The following is a 15452-nucleotide window of genomic DNA, read 5'->3' on the forward strand; positions in this document are numbered from 1 at the left end:
GGATTATCGATACAGGTGCAAGCAATCATGTTTGTTTTCAAAAAGAAAAAATGTTTGATATTAAAATATTAAAGGTTCCAATTTTTGTTTATCTTCCAAATAAAGATTAGAGTATCTGTTAATTTCACTGGTAGGGTGAAATTAACAGATAAAATTATCTTAGAACATGTTTTTTTGTACCTAAATTCTAATACAATTTAATATCAATTTCAAAATTGTTAAAATCAAGTAAAATACAATGTATATTTGATTCTACTTGTTGCAAAATACAGGACCTTGAAAATAGAAAAACTTTAGGTGTTGGATACATTTCGAATTCTCTCTATGTTTTAGATTATTGTAATATTGACAATATTAGTTTCAATAACATGAATAATACAATTTGTTCTACAAGTGTTAATTGGATATCGTTGCATTCTAAGTTTGGTGATCCATCAGATATTGTTTTAAAGAATTTATTCCCGGATTATAATTATAGTTTAAATCACTGTGAAATATGCAATAAATCCAAAATGCACAGATTACCTTTTCAAAACAGTTCAACAAGTATTAAAAGAATTTTCGAGTTAATTCATGTTGATGTTTGGGGTCCATATAGACAAGAATCATATATACATTGTCCTTTTAAGTTAACTCTTGTTGATGATTTTAGCAAATGTACTTGGACTTTTTTTTATTGAAAATAAGGAATTAGTTTATGACAGATTAACTGAATTTTTTGAAATGGCTAAAACTCAATATGATATTAAGATCAAAACTATTAGAACTGATAATGGTACTGAATTTGTTAATCTGAGATGTTCAAATTTATTTAAATCATTAGGTATTTTTCATGAAAGATCATGTGTCTACATACCTCAACAAAATGGGGTAGTAGAAAGAAAACATAGACATTTGTTAGAAGTTGCAAGATCTCTTATGTTTCAATCTAATTTACCAATCAAGTTTTGAACTTTTTCTATTCATATGACAACACATTTGATTAATAGGTTGCCATCTCAAATATTGAAATGGAAAACTCCATATCAAAATTTTAAAAACAAATAACCAATTTTAGAGGATACCAAAACTTTTGGATGTCTTTATTACAGCTCAAATAACAATCCTCACAAATTCAAGTTTGATATTCGATGAATAAAATCAAATTTTCTGAGATATCAAGTTGGACAAAAAAGCATTCAAGTTATTTGATATTGAAAAAAATAAAATATTTACATCCAGGGATTTAAAATTTTTTGAAAACATTTTTCCTTTTAATGAGAAAATCCATCCTAAGAAAGGAATAAATAACAGTAACAACACTGATCCAATATTAGAATTTTGTTATAAGTCTGAAACATGTTGTCCTAATCTTATTATTTCTGAAAATTGTGTTGAAACTGATATTTTGTCTAATAATTCTAGTTCATCAACTGAACTAGAATTAAATGATCAATACATTGACATTAATCAAAACTTGTCTTCTGAAAATGATAATGACATTTTTCCAGAAACTGATCTTAGGATTGATGCATTAAGGAAAAGTGAAAGATTAAAACAAAAACCTATTTGGTCAAAATATTATATAATGAGCATCAAGAAAAATAATTATGTTCCAAAAACTTTCTCATTTCAGTCATATGAGATTGATCCAAAACATGAGTCCTTTCTAATGAACATTACTAGAATTGATGAGCCAAATTCTTATAAGGAAGCTTGTATGAATGAAGGCTGGAATGAAGCCATGAAACAAGAAATTAAAGCTTTAGAATCAAATCAAACCTAGAATTTAGTTGATCTTCCTAAAGGTGAAAAAACTATAGGATGTAGGTGGATTTATAAGACTAAGATCAAGTCTGATGGTTCAATTGATAAACTAAAAGCTAGGCTTGTAGCTAAAGGATATAACCAGAGGGAATGTATTGATTATACCGACTGTTTTGCACCAGTTGCAAAGACAATCACAATCAGGTTAGTATTAGCTTTGGCAACGGCTAATTATTGGCATTTATATCAAGTAGATATCAATAATGCATTTCTTCATGGCTTTATTAATGAAAACATTTATATGACTCCACTAGAAGGATATATTCAGACTGGAAATAGAAAAGTTTGTAAACTTTTGAAAAGTTTGTATGGGCTTAAACAATCATCTAAACAATGGAATGAGGAGTTTACTAATAAATTAATTTTTTATGGCTTTAAACAATCTTCACATGATAATTGTCTATTTGTTCAACATAAAGGAAATAATATTACTGTTCTAGTTATATATGTGGATGATATGCTCATTACAGGGAATGATTTGTTTAAAATTTCAAATATTAAAAAATTTATTGATAAAAATTTTTCTATAAAAGATTTGAAAGAAGCTAAATTCTTTCTTGGCTTAGAAATAGAAAAAAACAGGATGGAATTTATGTGAATCAACGCAAATATATCTTGGATATATTGCGTGAAACAGGGCTTATTTCTTCTAAACCAGAAAGTTCACCAATGATGAAAGGAATCAAGTTAGAAGAAAAGGGACATGATTTGTTAAAAGATCTTGAGAAATTCAGAAGGCTCATCGGTCGACTTATATATCTTAACTTCACTAGACCGGATATTGCCTTTATTGTCCAACAGTTGAGTCAATACATGCATCAACCGAATGTATTATATTGGAATTCAGCATTAAGGGTTTTAAAATATCTTAAAGGTAATATTTCGTTAGGACTTTTTTATCCATACAAAACTAACAAAATCATTGAGTGTTTTTCAGATGCCGATTGGGCAAATTGCTGAGATAGTCGCAGATCTTTGATAGGATTTTGCATAAAGATGGGTGATTCAATTGTCTCATGGAAAACCAAAAAACAAACTACAGTTTCAAAGTCAAGTGCTGAAGCAGAGTATCGCAGCTTAGCTTCTTCGGTATGTGAGCTTGTTTGGATTTCATATATTCTGGCCGATTTGAAAGAAAATATTCAATTGCCAATTACAATGTGGTGTGATAACCAAGCAACAATTCACATTACCCAAAATCCTGTTTTTCATGAAAGAACAAAACATTTAGAAATTGACTGTCACATTACAAGGGATAAATTCAAAGAGGGTTTTATTGTACCAAGACACGTTTATTCTCAACATTAGCTTGTTGATTTATTTACAAAGGCTCTTGATCCTGGTCGATTTCAAATGTTGATGTCCAAGTTAAACCTCAAGGATGTTCACCTTGAAGGGGGAGTGTTAAATTTATGATTTATGTTTGCATAGGTATGCCTATGTTATTGAGTATGTAGTTTAATTATGTTTAACTATAATTTATATATTAATATTGTTATGTTTGTTGCTAAGTTATAAAGCAAGATATTATGTAAATATTTAGTTTATACAGTAGTTAAAGCAATAGAGACCAATGTAATATTTTTGACATATATAAAAGAGAAGCAGCCACTTAGGATCTGCCACTTTTTGCTAATTCTAATTTCATCGAAACCTAATTTCTCTCTAGCTTTTTCTTCTTCTACTAAAATCTCTTCAAGATTTTATATATAATGTATTATTTTTTTTAGAAAACGGTTAAAACTATTTTATTAAAATCTCAAATGTGGGAGGGTCAAAAACACAAAATTAGACAAACCTTAACTATGATTAAATAATGACATCAAACGACCCTAAACAACCTGATTAGTAGCAACTATATAATATATATACCTAAAGATTTCGAGTATTTTTTTATAATTTCTATTTGAAATTGTATTTTGATCGTGTTAATTAAATATGGACTGAACTTATAAATTATGTCAAGTAAAGTTTGTGTCTTTATTCTAAACAGTCGTTGACATTTTTTATTTATTTGTTTATTTAATATAGTTTGCCACATCTATATATGAAATGATATTTAGAAATTGATTTTACACTTCAAAAATCCCCTTTCTCCTACATATACATTAACGATTTTGAACTCATGGTAACTATCGTAATTCAACCATGAACGATCAAACCTTATTACGTTCAATATATCGCGACTTCAAGAAAACCCAATTATTCGAAAAGTTGAACAGAATAAGGTTCGTCCGTTCAGGGTTCAAGATTAAATCGTTGCGAAGTGGTGAAATAATTTATTTATTTTATTCTAAATATTTTTATATGGAGGTGAAAAATTAACTAAAATATATGTAATTTAAAAGTAAAAACACAGGTTTTAGGAAGAAACTTTAAATGGTTAAGCTATTTTTAATGAAGTATCATATGACTACAATTTTAGTCTCAGCTTTATGTAACATAATTTAAAAGTGGATATACATATTTAATCAACCAATTCAAGTTTAAACTTTCAAATAATAAATAGACTTTTTTTTAATGCTAATATGTATTGTCTATGAGAATAATATATAGTTTTTAGTCACAAGGAAAAAAATAGGGAATTATAGTGAGGAAGGTTAAGGAAATGGAAGGACTATTTTTTTTTTATATATATACAAAATGAGAATTAACTTATTTTTAACTTTACCTCATAAATCTTATATTTATCAAACAAAGTAATAAAGAATAAAGAAAGGTTCAAAGAAGCCATTTGTGATACAGAATCCGGATATTGATCAGCTGACTTCTCATATTCAATTTGAGGAATCGAAGCCAAAATTGACCAAAGAAATGTCTTTACTTTCTTTAAAAATTTCAACATTTGTTTAAATTCAAACTCAGATCCAAACTTTAGAAAGTGTTTTCATATGGGCTTCCTTGAAGATGTTTCTTTGGCTTGTTAGGTGTGGATTTTTTTGGAGTAAATTGACTCCATAAATTGTTCCATCATATTATCAATTACTAAGGATATTTTGTCATTTGACCAAAATTGTCTATCTTCTCATTAAACAATTTTATTTATTTTATTTTAATATAACTCCACAATAAGATGAAGGTTCTTTAACTAGTGTATAATTATTGATCTTATATTTTTATAAGATCAAACTTATTCTAAATTAGTATATAATTATGTTTGATTGTGAGTCATTAGTTATGCACGCCTTGTTAGGGAAGATGATGTGTTCTTCCATGAAGCATGTCATGAGGAACTCAACAAAGTCTCCATTTGGCATGTAGGGTTTTCATTTTTCCAAGAATGAAGAAGAAGGCCAGCCAAACTGTAACTCGTTTATATGAGAAGCACGCTGAATAAAAATGAGATTATTTCAAATTTTCAAATTAGGGTGAGAATTTTTAGGTAGCTTACTTCAAGATTCTTTTCTTTCGATTTTGATCTATATATAATAAAACCAATCCTTGAATAACTTACTTTTGTTAATATAATTTGTTCATGTGTATATTTGTCAAACCTTTTTCTTACTTAGAAATTGTTATGTAACGTTTTATCTCTGTTTCAATTATATAATTAATTAATTTATTAATTAAAATATTCAAACATTATAATTTCATTAATATATATATATATATATATATATATATATATAATAACTTTCTTTAATTTCTTTTTATCAAAAACAAGAATTCTATTTTTTTTTTTTTAACTTAATAAAAATTTGAATAAACAGACATCAAAAAAGTTTCAAGATTATTATTATTTTTCTTTCTTTATCATTTTTCATGTAAGTAGTATATATTTAGTTATTTTAAAATATAGTATTGATAGCAGCTCCCTTAATTTGTTGGACTATGTAGAAAAAATAATTTGTTCTTATTTTTATTTAGTTTGTTATTTTTATATATTGTAAAGAATAATAATTTTGTATTATATTTAACGTAACTAGTTGAGTTGGTTAAATAATATTATATTTTTTTCAAAGGTCATAAGTTCAAATTTTACTAAAAAAAATTTTAATAAATTTTTTAAATTCCAAATGGTTACATTTGTTGGAATGTATTAAAAAACTTGTACAATTGACAACTATGGGATTTGAACCCACTTCGGACCAGAGCTTAAATCTGACGGCTTAGAGCGCTCAGTCAAACTGTCCTATGTGATTCAAGAGTTTTAGCTTTAGTATTTCTTTAAACTTGATCAAATGTAGAGAATGATAAATAGTTTAATTGAAATAATTTATTTATTTTATTTTAAATTTCTTTAATATGAATGTGAAAAATTAACTAAAAAATATTTAAAGTAAAAGTAAAAACATAGTTTCTATTGATTGGAACAAACTTTAAATAGTTAAACTATTTATAACAAAGTATCCTATGACTATAATTTTAGTTTGAGCTTCATGAAACATAATTAAAAAAAGTGAATACATATTTAGTAGAACTTATTCAAGTTTGATTTTTCAAATAATAAATAGACTTTTTGTTTTGTTGTTAGTATCTATTGTCTATGAGAATTATAGTTTTGTCACAAGAATAAAAAAATGAGGAATTGTAGTGATGAAGGTTAAGGAAAAAGAAAGGTTCAAAGAAGTCGTGATTTTTTTTGGTCAATAGTTTTGAACCGTAAGAAAAATAATGAGGGAATTATATCAATAAAGATGAATGAATTGAACAACTTGTATTTTTCTATTTTAATTCGTTAGTTGTTATTGTTTGCTGTAAATTTTCAAATGAATGATGATAAGGGAGCGAAAGATTTGTAACGAATGGGGCAGCGAAAGATTTGTAGCGAATGGGGCAGCGAACGTATTTGTAGCGAATGAGGCAGCGAACGGATGTTCATTAGACTTGATGACTCAATATTTATTTATTTTTCTCTTTTATATTCATTAATAATTTTCTCTCTCATGTTCAATCAAAATTCAATTTTTATTATTAAAAAACACATAATAATTTATCTATTTAATTTTTATTATTATAAATATTCTTTTTTTAAATTATTATACATGCCACTATAAACGCATTTTAATTATTTCTCTCTTTTAATAATTTGTTTTATTTTATTTATTAAAAAAATAAATTTTATTTTTTAATAATAAAAAATAATTAAAATTAAAATAAATAATAATTAATTAAGTTAATTAAAATTTATATACAAGAGTATAAAAAAATTTAATTCAATTAATTAATTCTATTATCTATTAATTTAATAATATATATATATATATTAATAATAATAAAAACAAAAATTATTAATCATTTTATTCAACGAATTGATTGTCTATTTTTTAAACTCTTAAGTTTTGTTTCTCTCTTTTCTCTCCTTAAATTCTTTTTTCTTTTAATATCTGTTCATCTTCTTCTCATCTTTTTCTGGAATTACTAAAAACTCAATCAACTATTAAAACTCAAATCAACTACATGAAGGTCAATCAATTACAACAACATTCAACTAGCACACCATGTTATTATTCTCCTAATTAATATATTTTAATTTCAGTAATTTTTATTATTGAAAATAAATTTTATTTTTTTAATAAATAAAAGAAAACAAATAATTGAAAGAGGGAAATAATTAAAATGCTTTATAGTGAGCAAAATAATTAAAATGAGATTTATAGGTTTATAGTGGCATCTACAATAATTTTAAAAAAATATATTTATAATAATAAAAATTAAAGAGATAAATTATTATATGTTTTTTAATAATAATAATTGAATTTTTTTTATTGAATGCGTCATATTTAAGATAAATAAAGAAAATATTAGTAATGAAAAGAGATAGAAAATTATTAATGAATATAAAAAAGAAAAATAAATAAATACTGAGTCATCAAGTCTAATCAGTACACTCCAGTAGTTAGCCTCATTCGCTACAAATTAATTTTTCGATATGACATAGGATTAGTTTGTCTCATTTTCTTTTTCTTAAATTCATATATTTATTCATTCTTTAAAATTTACAATTATGTTTTAAATATTGAATTATATAAAATTAAAACTATAAAGAATTAAACAATCAAAAATATATATTGATTATAAATTAAAACTATAGAGAATTAAACAATTAAAAATATATATTGAGTATAAATTAAAACTCTAGAGAATTAGACAATCAAAAATATATATTGAGGTCAGACTTCAACGAAGAACTCGTTTAAAGTTCTTAAACAATAAGGGTTAAAATAGAATAAATTAAATAGTGTCTAAAAAAACTTACCAAATATTCTTAACTTTACCAAAATAGGATGGTATTTGTCATTATTAGTTAGGTAAAAAGTAATTTTATGGTTGAATTAAAATATATTTTATTTTCAATATTAATATAATCGTGTATCATCCTCGAACTTAATTTAAAATACCTGAAGCTGACCATTGTATACTTGCGATTATCGAATATACGGGTACCCATTGTCATCACTAATCTAATTTCTCCCTTACACCTCAATTTCGAATCTACATCTCACGACTTCGATCGATAAGTGAGATGACTTTGATTTTTTAACCTTTTACATTAAATACCCTAAAAATCTAATTTGTATCAAACCTAATACTAATGCCCTGGCCAGAAATTATAATTGTTACTTTGTGTTGAAAAATCTATGAGTTTTAAATATATATTACACATTTTAAAATGGTTTTTGAATGATTAACTCTTACATACTATAAAATATTGATTTTGTTTACAGTGAGATGTTTATCCTGCTAAGTTATGCGTCAATTTTATTTACAAAATTTTGAATGTAGATGTCAAATTTGCCGACAAATTACTATTGTGATATTATGGATTTTATTCTATCATTTTTGCTCCTTCATTAAATTAAAAAAATATTTTAAATATATCATTTCCTTAATAATAAAAGAAGATATTGAATTAATATCTATATATTCTAATCATACTACAAAAATAAAATAAAAAACAGTAAAATTTGTAAATCTTACCCTTTAACTATAAAGAACTATTCGGTTAAAAAAATCAGGGCATTCCATTTCTTTAAGCCCGACCACTCCATTTATTAGAGCGTGGACGACATGATTGTACCCAAAATTGTTATTCTTCATGTTCTTACCCTTGCACATTTTTCTAGAAGAATTCATTTGCACTTCTTTCTCATTTTGGGGAACATTATATTCTTGTCGTAATAGTTCATTAGTTCTGCAGTTATTGTTATCTCTAGTTACACGGCTGAGATGTCTTGAATTGATGATGTAAGTAAAGAAAATATTATATAAAAAGAAAGTATATTTTTTTAGTGTGTAATCTTGATTTAAGAAAATAAGATTAACACAAAAATAAATGTGATATTTTGTTAAGGTAATATAACTAGGAAAGTATTCTGATAATACTTTGGATATTATTTACTAAAATATTGTGTTGAACTAGTTAAAGCCTATTTAAAGGTGTAATTTAAAGGTGTAGTCGGACACTTCAGTAAGTTGAAGTCTTTGCCCTGAGAGCATCGTTTCCAGTTCCAGTTTTATATAAACTCGTGTCATAACTTTAGTCTGTATTGATGTAATCTCTATTCTGATCTCCTAATAATATTCTCTCTTTCTGGTGGACGTAGCTAAGTTTTATCTTGGTGAACCACGTTAAAATCGGTGTCGTTCTTTATTGCTTGTCATCTATTGCATTCCGTTACAACATACACAGAACCATCCAGTTGCAATTATGTGATTATAAGAACCATAATCAATATTTTCAGTTACATAATTATTATCGTCGCCCCATCCAGTTGCGACTATGTATTTATAGGACTCGCCCAATCTTGTCACTTTCGAAGCCTCTCCAGACCTAGTTGCGGGTATGGGCTCGTTGAAATCGTAGCCCCACCCAATCGTGGGTATTTGAACAATCGAGCCCTTGCCAATCCCAGTTACGGGTATGGGCTCATTCGAACCCTCTCTCCATCCGGTTGGGGGTAAAGGTTCGACAACATTGTTTTTCGCTGTTGGAATGTCGTCCAAATCACCCCAACCAATGGGGTAACCAGCATATGGATCATGTAGATCACAATGATTACCCCCACCTTCTTGATCATTTGGGACGACAAATTCATAGTCTAAATCCAAGATGAGTTCGGGATCAACATCATCGTTGTTCTGGTTGATTATATCATTGTGGATGTCCGGATCGGGCAGTGGTATATCGCAATCCAACCCATTGATGTTGGCCCAAAAACGTTTCTTGGCATTGTGGAATGTTTCTTCCACTGCAGAATCTTTCCAATTTGTGATGTTTAGGAAGATATTAATACACCTCTCTGCTTCTAAGAACCTTGGCCATGACATATTAATTACCAATTTGCTTGTAGAACTTCTTCTCCCAAGACAGAATAGTTGGCTTCCAAACATATCTAATTATTACCTGAAACAATAAAAAAAGTATACTTCCAATTCCATGAATCGTCTAATCTTTGTTTACAAATATTAGGATTCAAAAAGCTTAACTAACCATTGTGAGACTTTCTATAATGTGATGATCCAATTCTTGGAACCTGAAAATTATTTCTTTCCCTAGTCCAATTATTCATCACATAAAATTTGAAAAACACAAAATTTAGACCCGGAAAGACAAAACGAGAAAATAAGTTGGATTACTTAAAGAGTATTAAATGGAGAAATCTTAGTTTGAAATTAAAGAGAAATGAGGCTAGAAGATAATAATAAAAGGAGGATTAGTTACTTTAAATTATTTTAAAATGTGCCAATTTATTTATAGGAGCTGAAATGGGTCCTAATAGAAAATAAATCGTTTCTACATTCTCTCCTTTGACTTTCTTATTTATTTTTTTCATTTTTTCAAATATGTTATATATATTTACAAGATTTCTTTCTATAAATGAGATTATATATAATTTGTGAAGACTCAAAATAAATTAACCGGATATAGATGCTAAGCCTATTACAAATAATAAATATCTGCTAGCAAAACTAAATAAAGTTATAAAGAATATAATCAAAAGTATTTATTTTCAATTAAAGTCATTGCTTGTTATCATAGATGTTCCAATCACACGAGATTGGTCATTGACCGTGCAAGTGAGGAACATTACTTGTTACTAGTAGCATAAAGTTTTGACATCAATTATATATGTCAATAATTCAAAATTTTATTGTTTTGAGTTTGTTACTAGGATGGTATATTGTGCAATACATGAATAAGTTGAGGGCAGGTCCTCTGAGTTATAAGCCGAATATAAAATTCAAAATTTTTAATTTCTCAAAAATTAAAATAAATATAATAATGGTATATTTGATTAAAAATATATTAAATATAAAAATTAAATATATAATTAGATCATTGATTTCAAAAAAGGAAAAAATATTTGCCGTGGTATTGATAAATTTTTGGTGATTTTGAAGCCTTATTTAATAATATTTGTGATATACTGTGTATGATTTTATAATGAAAAAAATATGATAGATATTTTAAAATGAGAAAAATTATGAACAAATAAAAAAATAAAATTAAGAGCATTAAAATGTAACCTCAAAAATGATTTTCACAATTAGGTTAGAGTTGGATTTATGATAAAAATAAAATAAAATATAAGAGATGAAAAAACGGCTAAAATATAAACAACATTAGGATTAGTGATATAAAAAAGTTATGAGAGAAAAAATAATATATTATTATATTAGATATAACCACATAGATACAAATATAAATATAAATAATAATAATATGCATTCAATGTTTAAAATTTTAATAAATCACGAATAATATATTAAAATAAAAAATAGAACGTCCTCCTACCACATTTTATTCACTTCGATAAAAGAACTTATATTCTCACATATCTTATCACATATTTGTTTCGAATGAACCTCTCATCTCGTGACCTTATATTTTCACCTTGGTCAATCAATATTTGGTTCATATTCTTTTAATATCTAACATCGTGATCTCACACTTTGGTCAATCAAATATTTGATTCATATTTTTTTTATCACTTTCAATTGATACCGGCCTATTATCTCTCGACAAATCATATCTCAATCACACTTAGTTAAAGGGTTGTACTTGTTTTGTTAGGTTACAAGTTCGAAACATAAATATAACATTTTTAATTTTATTTTTAACCGTTTTAAATTTATAGGCGGGTCAACCCACAATCCGACTTAACTATCCATTACTCTCACATATATATCCAAATTAACCACAACTCTCGACCCGACAATCCGAACACTTAAAAAAATTAAGCATCATTATATATATATATATATATAATAGTTAGTTAAAAAGTTCCGACCCAAGTATTCATTTATTCTCACATATATATTCAAATTAACCACAGAACTCGACCCAACAATCTGAACACTTTAAAATTAAGAATCATTGTATTATATATTATATATATATATTATATATTATATATATATATATATATATATATATTAGTTAGTTTAAAAATTGAACTTATATTGTTAAAATGTCATGCGTTCATCAAATTTGGTGTTAAATTTAAAATATAAAGTGTTATTAGCCTAGTTGGTTAAATGATTGTATTTGTTTTGTTAGGTTGCATGTTCGAAACATACATATAATATTTTTAATTTTATTTTTAACCGTTTTAAGTTTATGGACGGGTCAACCCACAATCCGACCCAAATATTCATTTATTCTCATATATATATATCCAAACTAACCACATCTCTCGACCGGGTAATCCGAACCCTTTAAAAAAATTAAGTATTATATTATATAGAGAGAGAAAATTAATATAATATTATATTATATATAATATATAGTGAAATAAGTTATTATTTTATAATATTTAGTGAAAAAATTATATATTATTATATAAAGAAAAATAAGTTAGTTTATTATAAAGAAATAAATATAAATAAATATAATATTATATTGTAAAATAAATATTTTATAATATATAATTAATAATATTATATACTAAAAATTTAAAATTTAGACCTCTGAAATAGAATTCTATGTAGTTGCATTACCCTTTGTTGGAGCCTGGTTGAAGGATAACATATTTGCTCTTAGAGTTAATATTTCAACTATTTTAACGAGCCTGAACATTCTATTTAAACACGTCAAATGGTGAACACTCAAATGAATCCAAACTTTTATATAACATAGAACAAATTATTTGTTTATTATAGTAAGTTGATATAAAATTTTTTTATTAAAGTCATATATAATTATTATTCAAATAACTAAATCAATTTAATATCACTCAAAATATATTAATTAATATTATGTTAATAAAAAAATTCAGTAATATACTGTTAATTTTCTGAATTTGTTTAATAAAAAAAAGTTTAAATTGTCATAACTAACCAAAGTAGGAATGCACATCCTACTGGTCGTCCTTGTCAAAACCTAATGATACTAATAATTCACTTCAATTTAGGGTTAGATACTTTTAATAATTTATATAATATCTGATTTATAAAATTCATTTGTATTTAGGGTTAGATGCGGATAATAATTTATATAATCGAAATTTCTTTATTATCAATTTTAATTGAATAATCAAACAAGTTGAATTGATTTTAACTTTTTGAAAGATTAATTTGTAGATTTTAATATTTTTAAATTTATTTTATTTTTAAACCAAACATACTTATTTAATCAATTTATAGTTACAAATTAGGCTAACATGTGTAATTGTCTCAGATCCAAATATTTTTTGGGTACCAAAATCTTTAAAAAAAAAATATAATGATATGTTCATAGGCTTATTTTTAAAAAGCCATAAATAATAATTGATAACCTATCAATGATAAGCCCTAATTTAATTTATATCCAAAAAAATAAAAATAAAAAACACTATCATACTTAGAGAAAAGAATTGCACGATTTTCATTTATCAACAATATCAAGGAAAAAGAAAAAATAATAAGAACAAGCATTCTGGAAAAAGAAAAAGGAAACACATCATTCGGTGAAAGAGACAATTTGATCAAGCCTTGGTTGAAGCCGAACATATTGCAAGTGAAATGGGAATTGAACCTATTTTCTGAGAAAAATGCATCATTCGGAGAAAGAGACAATTTGATGATATCAACAGTGAAGAGGTAACTCAATCTTCTAAAGAATCTTTTCGAGTTAATTACTTCTTATTTATAATTGATCAAGCTATTTCTTCACTTCAAACTCGGTTTGAGAAATTTCAAAAGTACGAAGAAATCTTTGAGTTTTTATTTATTTTGGAGAAGTTGAAGTCTATTGATGATGATGGTCTCTTGAGCTCATGTGTCAATCTTCAAAATTCTTTAACATATGATGGGCACTCCGATGTTGATGGATCAGATTTATTTCTAGAACTAAAGTTGTTAAGACATTCATTACCCGGAGAAACAAAAAGAGCGATTGATGTGCTGAATTATTTGAAAACAATGGATGGTTGTTATCCAAATTCCTATATCGCATATCGAGTTTTGCTGACTATACCAGTTATTGTTGCATCTGCGGAAAAAAGTTTTTCCAAATTGAAGTTGATTAAAACTTATCTTCGATCAACTATGTCGCAAAAAAGACTAAACGGGTTAGTTATGTTATCTATCGAGAAAAAAATTGTTGAGAAAGTTGATTATGCAAACTTGATCAATACTTTCGCTTCAAAAAATACGAGACGAGTAATATTCAAGTGACTATGTACTAGTTCGGAACATTAATTTTATATTTTGTTTGGATCTTCTTTGTTTTTTTAGTATTTACTTATGACATGTTGTTTTGATAATATTTTATTTCTAAAATTTATGTTACAAATACTATTATATTTAAATCGATAAAAAAATATATGTAAAAATATTAAGTTTTGAGGGCACCAAGTTTTGTGCTCGCCTCATACTCGAAATCTCAAGTCCGGCACTGACCATTCTAGTAATATTATGTTAATACAATACAAATATAATTTATAATAATATTATATATGTATTAATCAGGGTCGGAGGGTCGGCCCTGGGTAAGTTCGGCAAGCCCTCGGGCTAGGGCAACCCACTCTCTAGGGTAGCCTACTTGTTAAAAATATTAAGATATTTACTAAAATCTATTGTAATTTTAAATGTAAAATGGTTATAGGTCAAACCTCACCAAGAACATTTTTTTTATCAATTTTTTAAACTTGACTTAGATTAACAAAAAAAAATATATATATATATATATATTATTTTTTTTTATTTTTTTTTATTTACTGTGGCTGTGCCGACTATGACTCTAATATAACTACTTAATTATTTTATTATTATGTCTATTCTACATATTAATTATATCTTTTATATAATAATTAATTATATAGCTGGATATACGGCATATTATAGAATTTTAATTTTCCTATAAATTATGGAATGTGACATATATAGATATTTAATTATTTTCTAATTTATTTTAAATTATTTATTTTTTAATTTAAACATTACTATTAGTACTCTAGTAAAGTTATTGCTATTGGTATTTATTTTAATTTTAATATATTTTTTATTTTTTTAATCTATTTTTGATCAAATAAAATATTATTATTGAAAAAATTATTAATTATTCTTTTATCAAATTAACTAATATTCTCATCAAAATTTTATTTGATTTGATATAAAAAGTTATAAATTATATATATTTATAATTAAAAATAAGTTTAAAAAAATATCAAATAATGTATTTTTTTTATTGATAATATTGCATTAGTTGGATATTTGTAATG

The 15452-nt window shown here is 25.6% G+C and overlaps 1 protein-coding gene and 1 pseudogene across 1 annotated transcript; one reads left to right on the forward strand and one right to left on the reverse strand.

The window, feature by feature from the left end:
• Window positions 1-9411: 9411 nt before the first annotated feature.
• LOC124909867 lies at window positions 9412-10077 on the reverse strand. Its single transcript, XM_047450499.1, has one exon. It carries the CDS (start codon window positions 10075-10077, stop codon window positions 9412-9414), a length of 666 nt encoding a protein of 221 aa, XP_047306455.1.
• A 1207-nt stretch (window positions 10078-11284) lies between these two features.
• On the forward strand, window positions 11285-14336 carry LOC124909868 (annotated as a pseudogene).
• The last annotated feature ends 1116 nt before the right edge of the window (window positions 14337-15452 follow it).

The sequence above is a fragment of the Impatiens glandulifera genome, chromosome 7 (assembly GCF_907164915.1).
Source record: "Impatiens glandulifera chromosome 7, dImpGla2.1, whole genome shotgun sequence".
Lineage (NCBI taxonomy): Eukaryota > Viridiplantae > Streptophyta > Magnoliopsida > Ericales > Balsaminaceae > Impatiens > Impatiens glandulifera.

Coding starts and splice junctions, on each gene's coding strand:
- LOC124909867 (XM_047450499.1), bottom strand. CDS start 10,077: ATGTCATGGCCAAGGTTCTTAGAAGCAGAGAGGTGTATTAATATCTTC.